This window comes from Electrophorus electricus, unplaced genomic scaffold (genome assembly GCF_041902795.1).
Source record: "Electrophorus electricus isolate QZ-2024a unplaced genomic scaffold, ASM4190279v1 Scaffold41, whole genome shotgun sequence".
NCBI lineage: Eukaryota > Metazoa > Chordata > Actinopteri > Gymnotiformes > Gymnotidae > Electrophorus > Electrophorus electricus.
Genome location: NW_027658704.1, coordinates 52501 through 62500, shown reverse-complemented (window position 1 = coordinate 62500; position 10000 = coordinate 52501). Strand labels below are relative to the sequence as shown.

Sequence of the window (10000 nt, the reverse complement as noted above, 5' to 3'; positions counted from 1 at the left end):
TGTACAAGAAATCCACAGTGACAAAGAACCACTACTCCATGGTACTGTTCTTCAGCCAAAACGTCAACGTCAAGGGTCACTTAAGATTCTTGGGGCAACTTGAACCAGCAACCTTCCAATCACAAGTCAAGTACCTTATCCGCTGAGCTAATCTAATCTTCAATATTCTTTATTAACATAGAGTCAGGTGTTTGGGGCAGGAAAATAATAATGCAATCAGATTTTCTGTGCAGTAATATTTTATTTCAACTATACATGCTGTGTTAAAAAATCAACAAAAATATCCTTAAGGATGATGGTAGTATTTACAGTTTCACAGTACAGTTTTGCAACATATCTACACATTAAAATACTCTGGAAAACAAAACAACTGGAGTTCAAACTGCCCAGTTTTACACAGTATATAAAAAACCTAGGTAGATAGGTAGGCTTCTCTTTGCACATAAAACAACTGGCTGAAATGTGGAGGCTTCATTTCAGAATGCAACAGAAAAAAACCAAACAAAGATAATATTGCAATATACAAAGCAGTAGAGCAGGTTCGGCCTCAGCAGACATGTCGGAGCACACCTTGCCCCTTGCCATGGGACCAGTAGCTCAGTGCATGGGCAGCTATTTAAAATACAATCATCACATGTAAACAGAAGGACAGCTTCCAATTCGCTGCATGCCTTCCCCAAGAGGCTGACAAATAAGCTGTTAAGATTTTATATTACTTTCTTCAGAAAGTGAACCACATTTGCCAAATACCCAATTTACAGTTGAAAGCAGCAATGTCTGTCTATGTTTTAAATTTGTGTCAAAGGGATAGGTCTGTAGAATTAAATTGTACAAAAAGTTGATGTTTACATCCCAGTGTCTGAATACATTGTCGAATGTGACACCTTACCAAAAACCAGGGGGCTGGTGGGACTTTTTATAGTAATTTGCAAATGCAAAAATTTATTTTGGTTTTCTTAGTGTCTCCCATTTCTTTTCCCTTTACTCTCCCATTTCTTTTCTTCTAGTTTAATTTTATTCAGCCCGTAAGTAATTATCATGTGGTTAAATGGGTGCAATGACATGATTCCTAAACCAAATAAAAATTTCAACCATGGTGAGGCTTTTAATAAGGCACAAAATACACAAATCGAGGTACACTTGCCTCTGAAATATCCATGTTCATATATTTATATATTTACAATAATGTCATTACCAGCATGACTCTTTAGGAGACATTGGTACATCTTACAATGACTGATTATGATTATAGATTTAATGGCCAAATGACAGGTCTGAGCCACAGGCGTGTAGATCCTGATCCATCCACCGATCTATGAGCTCTCTAATGTTTCTCAAGAAATTTAGACATATTGTGAACACGTTTGGCCTGTACTGAAGGCTTTGGACCCACTTGATAATAATGCCTTATTCAGAGAAGAAAAAAATGTAGAATGGGTCCAGCAATGACTAGAGCAGTTTCTGGGTGGGGTGGGGGTGTTTTGTGAAGCAAAGGAGAGAGGGAGTGGGAGAGAGTGTGTAGTCGGGGGTCATTACAGGACTTGTGGCAGTAGGTTTGTCATTCATGATGAATCTACAGGCTTTGCCGTGTTTCTGTCTCTCCCAAACAGGAGCAAACAAAGTGCTCTACTGGACACAACAAGTACTGAGCCTCATGTTCTGCAGCAAAACACACGAAGGACCAAGCCTACCAACACTGTCCAGGAGGTTAGGGCTGAACTGATCAATGCACAGGCATCAAAAACACACTATGTAACATTTTCGTCTAACCCAGTAGCAGCAAAAAGTGTTATAATTTTCCCCAGTGAGTTTTAAAAAAAAAGTTACCCAAGTAGGCACCGGAAATCTCCTCTGCACACAGAAATGGCTGATTAATAGTTGGCTCTCTACACCTCCACAAATATACACACACACATGATGTTAACATACCCCAAAATGGGATTCAGTTTTACAACACAAATGACTGGAGCTGGGGAGAAGCCAGTGGTTAAGTGCATCCCTTTTTGTGATGACTGAATGTAGACTGGTTCACCCCAGAGGGCTGTCCTCTGAAAAAGAAAATGAAAAATGCTACCTCTCCATCCTGCTGCCTTCTCTTCGCCTAAACACAGCCAAAATCATGTCGTACCATGTTGTCACACTCTGCCCTTTCATCCTCTTCAAAACAGCCAAATGCCCACGTCCAACCCTCTGTCCATTTCTGCCCTGTTCACTGAAGAACAGGACTCTGCAGGGTGGCAGGGAGGAGGGCGAGGCAATTTTTCAAGTATTCCATCAACGGTCCCTGCCACCCGAATCAGCTGTGGCACCTGTGCCCTCTGACCTTAGGCGTCCCTGCCGCCTGGAAGGCCAGAGACTCATATTTAACTTGATATAAACTACAAAGTAGTGGGACACAGGTGACATGATGTGGCTCTGCTGTGCTCTCTTCTGAATGCACAGCGAGAGGGCATTTAGACACAGTTGGACCCTTTTGCTTAGCCAGAAAGCCTTTTACTCCTACGGTCCTTTTCACAGGATATAAGTAGCCCACAAAGGGCTTGTCAGTAGCTGTATTTGTTCACTGCTCTCATCTGAGGTGTCTGTGGCACAAAGCTGCTGGGTTTTGGGGGCACATCGGGTTTTAATGAGGCTGTCCGTTTGACAGAGGTCCGGGGAAGCGAGCCATGCCCACTGTAGCTGCTCTGCCGGGAGATGGAGGGTGTCACACCCACCGGTACCCCGTGGGAGTCCAGTCTGGAAGGCGGGGTGGGTGGTATGTATCCGCCCCTGTTGAAACTGGGCTGGCGGGTCACCATCACCCCACTGGGTGAATGGAGCCCTTTGGGTGGAGAAGACAGAGAATGTCGCTGGGAAGAGCTGCGATGGTACCTCTGCCTTTCCAGGGTCCCTGTCTGCCCTGTAGGTGACGTGGGCGTGGAGGGTACATCCACACGCTTGGTGGGACTATTTCTGGGCAATGAGGACGAGGGTGAGTAGAGCGACGCCTCCCGGCTTGGGACCTTGGGTGGGATCTCTGCCATGTTGCCCATGGGCTCCAACATCAGGTGCTGCCGACTGTGAGGAGGATCCACAATGATGGCCTTGGTGTTGCTGCTGCTCTCGTTAAGGTGCTTCAGGAGGTCATTCAGTGTGTTCCTGGCATCCACTGAACGGTGGTGCTCTTTGCGACTGGACTTGGTGCCCGACTCTTCGCTGTTATGAACCCTTTTCTCTAACCGAGATCCATCAGGACTCGGTGTGCGGTGCTCGTGTGTGGCATTGGGAAGCACCACCGCACTTGGTATGTGGGGGTTTCCGATAGCTGGGTGTGGAGGAGGGCTTGAGGGGAGGTACTGTGGGCTCTTGGGTGGGCCATCCTTGCGGGGTATGCACAGTTTGCCCTGGGTCCTCTCCCATTGGCTCTTGACTGGCTGCAGGGTCTTCTGCTGCAACACAGGTGTTGACTCAGGAGTGGGTAGCGCTGCTAGCTCTGGGTTCTGCCCACTGAGAATCATGGTCTTGGTGTCTGGTGATGGCAACATATCCTTCCCTGTATTGAGCAGGCCAGAGTACAGCTTGGGTGTGTCCATTGCATGGTGGAACTCCTTCACAGGGCTTTCGAACAGGCCATTCAACTTGGTAAAGCTCCCTGTGGAGTCTGTACAGGATGGTGCTGACTCAGCATCCTTGTGGATCTTGCGTGGTTTACGTAGGAAGGCATCACGGTAGCAGTACACCACCATGCCAGCAACAAGCGCCCCAAGGAGGAAGGCAGCAAAAACACACGTGATGAGGATGTTCATGTGTACTAACTGATTGGACTCACCCGACTGGATCTCCCAAACACCTGAAAGACACATACAGCCTCATGTCAACCTGTCACAAAACTATCATATATAGACCTTTTTTCCTCTGTCACACACACAGATACACAATCTCAAGCATGTACATGTGTGTGCGTGCATGCAGACACACACGCGCACACACACACACACACACACACACACACACACACACACACACACACACACACACACACACACACACACGTAAAAACAGTTTGCTCTGCTTCCCTCTGCTATTCCAGCAGGGTGTCCTCTCCCTTTCCCCTGTAGGTATTCTGTCATTTATTGAAAGTTTAGACTTGGCATGATTAAACTAGAGCATTTGAGATGGGTAATAAAATTGGTAATTGGTTTCTATGAAAGAGAACATCTGGTACACATACAAAAGTTCAACAGATCAGTTAGTGTTTAAAAGCTACCCACAAGTACATTAGTGAAGTAATCCAGTTAGCTGCTAGTAGGCTCTTAGTTTGCAAACTTTCATGACATGCCTACTGAGGAATAAAGGTGGTTAGTAGTTCTGGATTGACTTGAGAGTTTTCCTTCAACCCCCAATTGATGGCAAATAAGACTATTTGAGAAGAAGAATTTATTCAGGATCTGATGGAATCTGACCTTTGAGGGTGTTAGTGGGTAAGTAATCGTGTTAAAGTGAAGTGTTAGTGGGTAAGTAATCCCATGTTATGGTGAAGTGTTAGTGGGTAAGTAATCACGTGTTACGGTGAAGTGCTACAACAGTGTTGGTCAGTGGCAAGGCCTTTGGAAGATTTGTTGAAATCCAACAGAACTAGAAGACAAACAAAAGAAGCCAAAAAGAAACTACACGAGAAAAAAAAAAGGAAGGTAAGAAAAATGAAAGACTATATGAAAAAGTAATTTAAAAAAGAACTCCTGTGCAAAAAGATACAAGAAGATTACTTGGAGAGATGAATGATAAATAAAGCAAATTTAAACAGAACTTGCTGAATATAGAATAAACCACGGTGAGATAAACAACAAAAATAAAATAAAAGAAAATGAAAATACCCTGTGAGCTGATGGATAGCTGAGCATAGCTTCTAGCATCACCTTGCTAAGCTGCATGTCTTATAGCTATTAAATGAAAGTTTACCCAGCACACACAGTTAGTTGTGCTTAGTTAATGCACCAGCAGTGGTGAATGCACCAGCAGTGACATTCTGAGTCACATCTGGTGAAAAAGATCCCATTCAAAACAGACTCTGACTCTCAGATAATTCATCGCTAGAGCTATGACCCAGAATTCCATGCAGATTTATGACATACTTCCATTAAGGCCTTACCCTCCAGCACCCCTGGGACCGAGTCAATTGATCGCGAAATGCTGAGATCATCTTGGAGAACAAATTTCCGTGAGCCAAAGAGTTGGGGAGGCAGTGAGGGAACGGTTTTAGGTGATTGTACAGGGCCTGAGGCAGTGGATGACGTGAGTGACGGTGTGGGTAACTTCATGTCTGTGGCAACAAAGAGATTATTAACAAGTGAAACTAATGTTCACCAAGATAGAAGACAAAGGTTGAGCGCTCTGGCTTAGGGTCACAATACTGGCTTCTTTAAAAGATGTCTCTAAAAGAAAGAGTAGGCAGTGCTGTTGTGACAGACATTCTGCTTTTAGGAAAAGCATGAGCTGCAGACCGGAATTGATTAACGTACATTAATACTTTTAAAATGACTGAGATATAATAGATAAGATATAACTATGAGACACAATACCAACTAAAAGGGAGAGTCGGTGAGAACAGCCTCCAGAAAAAGACAAAAAGGTTGGGAGGTGGAAGCAAAGGCAGGCAGCTACAGGTCATGCATTAGATGGTGATAGAGAATAGAAAAAACAAACTAAACAAAAGACTAGAAAGTGCCAGAAGACAGAAGTATAGAGTCTGCTTTAGACTAAAGAATCAGAGCCGTGATGTCGACTATAGCAATGGTGATGATAATGACGATTAAGAGCTGTGGATAGAAGCAGTGAAAAACGGGAGGATGCGAGACTGCGAGATTGCGGAACTCAGGGAACGAAATCAATCAAGTTAAGAAAACTAACCAGAAGTTGGGTCGCCATATGATTTGAAATCTGGTGCTGAAGCAGTAGTCAAAAACTCTAAAGGAATTAAAGGAAAAAGAAATCAGCATAAAATAAGGAAAATATAAATATCTAAAATTAAAATAAAAACCCTAGTCATAGGACAGGAGTTTACAGAAATGTCATTTTTTTAAAAAGAAAAACAAACAACAAAAAAAAATCTGTTTGCAGCAATTCTGCTCTGCATTGACAGTGAGTAGTAAAAGGATGTGCTTGTGACAGCATCTCCATTTCTGCTTCTCGAGTCAGTACAGCAGGCTCAGTTAAGACACTCTGTGTGCATCATTAGTAGCATGTGGCAGTAAGTTTTTATGCGTTAATCTCTTTCGGCGGCATGTGGTGAAGGGTTACTAATGTGACGTGAGCTATTGCTGTTTGGGCATGGTGAAATACAAATGCAATGACCTCACCATGACAGTCACCGAGTCCTGCCGTGTTACCATACTCAACATCTTGCTCAAAACCAGTCCTGAGAGAGAGAGAGAGAGAGAGAGTACTTTGACCTTTTTTTATTATGAATAAACTTGTGTAGAAGTAAACACATATATCCATGAGTGCACTGAGCTGTCTGTGTATGTGTGTGTGTGTGTGTGTGTGTGTGTGTGTGTGTGTGTGTGTGTGTGTGCGTGTGTGTATGTGTGTGTGTGTGTGTGTGCGTGTGTGTATGTGTGTGTGTGTTAAATGACTTACTGCTCGTCTGCTGGTATCCTTTCACAGGCTCCGTGAGGCATCCACCCGCAATATGGATCTCTGGACGCTATGCATGACCTGGAACAAACAAGAAAAGCATCACACATGCTCACTGTTTAGGTTTTACATGTCATGGGCTTGCATTGTGATAGCAGCAGTGTAGTTGTGCAGTTGGTTCTACCTGTCGGTGATTATATATGTATATGCATATTTGTATGCCTTACAATGCACTTATTATTTATTGTTTTTTAATTGTCTTTGGGAGATTTATTAGATCAAATAAAATACTTTACATCCAAAAACATGCTTTCCATTTAATATTATTTATTCTTTGTAGCAGTAGTAAGTGTATATGACCTTTTACCTAATTTAACTTCGGCATATTTCAGTTCTTGAGTGAGTGTGCATGTGTGTGTGTGTCTGTGTGTGTGTTTCTGTGTAAGGTATATGCAGTGCTACAGTTGGAACTCACTTGTGGCAGGAACGGTGTCTCTCGCAGCGACTCGAGGGGATTCGGACTACACAACTAGAGAAAGCCACAAACAGTGTATGTGTGTCTTTGTCCAGATGGAAGGACAAAATGCGCCTGTCATCCTCATTACTCGATATACACCTGCACAGTTCATGAAAGTAGGGGAGAGAGATAGAGAGATAGAGAGAGAGAGAAAGAATGAATAAAAAGGAAAAAAGTGTGGATGTGCTAAACATCTTATCAGATATTCCTGTCAGTTAGAACTGTATTATGACTGAAATGCAAAATATTTCAGAGGAACAGGAGTTTGACAGCAGAGATTCCCTCAAACAAAAATGAGAAAAATTGCTGAATCATATTTTACTTTTGCTCTCTAATCAGTACATTCTGATGCTCAGGTGGTAGGAATTCTGGATAAAAATACAACAGTGATGATAATACATTTATATAGAACTTTGCTCAAAGATTGTGGTTACGTAAATGTATAATAAGAAAAATAAATCCGTCAAGTAATAAAGTGTCATTTGACATACAAATAGAACTACATATATGGAAACAGAGTCAGGATCTGATATTGAGATTCAGATTCAGATTGACACTACGATTAAAAGTCTAACTGACAGCCGGATTAAGACATACTTGGCCTGGTTAAAGACATCAATCTCCTCCAGCAGGACACTCTCATTGAGGGACAGTGCCGTTGTTTTCGCCAGCACCTTCAGAACAATGCCAGCCTCTGAGCCAATGAAAACCACAGTGTAGTTCTTAAAGGGGCCTGCTGCATTGTCCACAGCCAATGCTGTCAATCTGTACCTTCAAGACATTTAAAGAGACATTTAAGGAGATTTTAAGATATCTGAAGCAATAGCTGTCTCTGCTAAAACCTGAGCAGACTGATGTAAACATTGTCCATGACAATCAGGCTTTCCACCAAATTGAGGGCCAGTTAATTAAATGTGCTGGCCAATAGAACTTCTGATGTAATGTCTGAAGCTAAAACTAATACCTTCTTGAATTTATTAGTTATTGGCATATGCATCTTTTAGCTTAAAAACAGGAAAGATGGATGATTCTGAGCAACAAAATGAATGCCTGAACTTAAGTATGTTAATTGCTTAAGTAACCCGAGGTTTTGTCATTTACAGTTATGTGATTTGGGTACTGATCCAGGTTTTTGTCATTTTTAATGGTGGTGGTTTCATGGTGGTGGTATGGAGAACTAATGTAGCCCTGCTCTGGAGTCAGGTCATACCGTACTCTTGTCTTTGTGAACCACGGTTCGTCCCCAGTGGAAGGCACGGCTGCATCCATGAGAGGATGTAACTTTATGAACTGCAGCGTCTCATCCGGGAACTCGATGGAGCTTTTGTAGGATTCTGCTGATCCATGACCTGCACAGCAGCCCGGTCTGAAAGCACAGAAACACTGTAGTCACACTCGAGAGGAATGGTACCAAGCAGCCGCTGTAGGCACAAAGCTGCAGTGTGTCTAACACCCGTAAACGTACACCTGCCCCCATACGGGTACCGTGTGCATGCTGTAAAATATGCAACGCGTCTAATCATCCCTGATTAATTATTCAGCAGAAAGCAATTGTTATGAGGACATGGGTGTGAGAAGCCCACCTGGGTTTGGGCAACTTCTCCTCAGGGAAGGGAGTCCAGACAGAATCCACAGTCTTCTGTTCCTTAAAGCGCCCGCGGAATGCCTTTTCAATGTCCGGCATGGAGAAGGCGCACACTGCAGAACCTGGGATACTGATCAAGGCACATTAGCCTCATTAGCAAACCGCTCAATCAAACCAACCCCCAGTGCAGTGACTGGCTCAGGGACAGATGCTGGATAAGCACAAGGAATGCTATTTTCCTACCTGTTGAACTGGGTGGTAAAGACGCCCACCACAGATGGGACCCCGTTGATGTCGATAATGTCTGTGACTGACTGAAGGACGTCAAAGTAGAAGAAGGACTCGCCAGGCACTGAGCAGTTGAGCCTCGCCTTCACAAATGACGTCCAGTGTTTCTCCAGCACCCGCTGCGAGCCGCCCACATCGTTCTTACATATCCGAGCCACTCTCGAGTACACTGCCTGGAGAGAGAGGAAAAGAGGGAGAAAAAGGAGAGGAAGGGGGAGGGAAATGGAGGGAGGAACTGAGGACTTGGCATAGGCAAAACACTTTCTGGATTTGAATAATACATCTCCTTCATGTGAATAAAGTTTTGAACCCCGCGGCTCCAAGCAAACCTGTCCTGTGCTTGTACCAGGCCCTGGTTGCAAACATGTTTAATCACACATGTAGACAGAACATCTCTCACTTGCTGTAACTTGTTCTCTCTCTGTCTTTCTGTGTTTTATCTTTCCTACCCTCTTTCTCCGTGATTGATAAAGTACAGTAAACTACTGTAGGGATGGAATAAGCCATATGTAACTGTCTTAATAATTCACCAGCACAAAACATTGCCTCGGCCAATTCGATTTGTGAACTGAAATATTAATTAGCACTAGTGGGTCTATGGTGAGTCACTGATCCCTCACAGAGACCTACTCATCTCATACGCAGGAACTACAGCCAATCGTGGAAATATAGACACCATAAATCAAAATGAAATGCACTGGGCTGATTGGAAGCACAACACCACCCAAAACCCCGGGATAGCTAGCAACTATTCCAGGGTTGGCAGTTTAGTGGTGACTAGATTTTAGCGCATGCGTGTCATTGTGCTTTTAAAGAGTTGCTGGCATGAGCTGTTTTGCTGTACCTTGCCCAGATTGTTGTGTTCTGCTGCAATCTCTCGGAAGAAGAAGTAAACGTGTCTCCCATAATCCACTGCATGCAGGAAATGTGGCTCTGGGGTGGTGGAAAATAACAGAATAAGAGAGAGGCATAGAGAGAGAGACAACCTGAAGTGAAAT

At 43.6% G+C, this 10000-nt stretch overlaps 1 protein-coding gene across 9 annotated transcripts in view; it reads right to left on the bottom strand.

Moving 5' to 3' along the window:
* Positions 1–221: 221 nt before the first annotated feature.
* The window catches only part of LOC145643262 (semaphorin-6D-like), an 18286-nt gene continuing 8507 nt past the window's right edge, over positions 222–10000 (bottom strand). For 3 of the 9 annotated variants that reach the window (XM_081709419.1, XM_081709418.1, XM_081709420.1), the window contains 11 exons: positions 9847–9935; positions 8958–9175; positions 8713–8844; positions 8340–8495; positions 7727–7900; positions 7088–7228; positions 6616–6693; positions 6336–6394; positions 5887–5943; positions 5129–5299; positions 222–3829 (listed from right to left, as the gene is read on the bottom strand). In XM_081709419.1, the coding sequence (XP_081565545.1) occupies positions 2544–3829; positions 5129–5299; positions 5887–5943; positions 6336–6394; positions 6616–6693; positions 7088–7228; positions 7727–7900; positions 8340–8495; positions 8713–8844; positions 8958–9175; positions 9847–9935 (2561 nt within the window). In that variant the 3' untranslated portion in view covers positions 222–2543. Of the gene's footprint in view, positions 3830–5128; positions 5300–5886; positions 5944–6335; positions 6395–6615; positions 6694–7087; positions 7229–7726; positions 7901–8339; positions 8496–8712; positions 8845–8957; positions 9176–9846; positions 9936–10000 lie in introns of those variants that run through there. The other 6 variants (XM_081709421.1, XM_081709422.1, XM_081709423.1 and 3 more) reach the window with 6 other exon arrangements.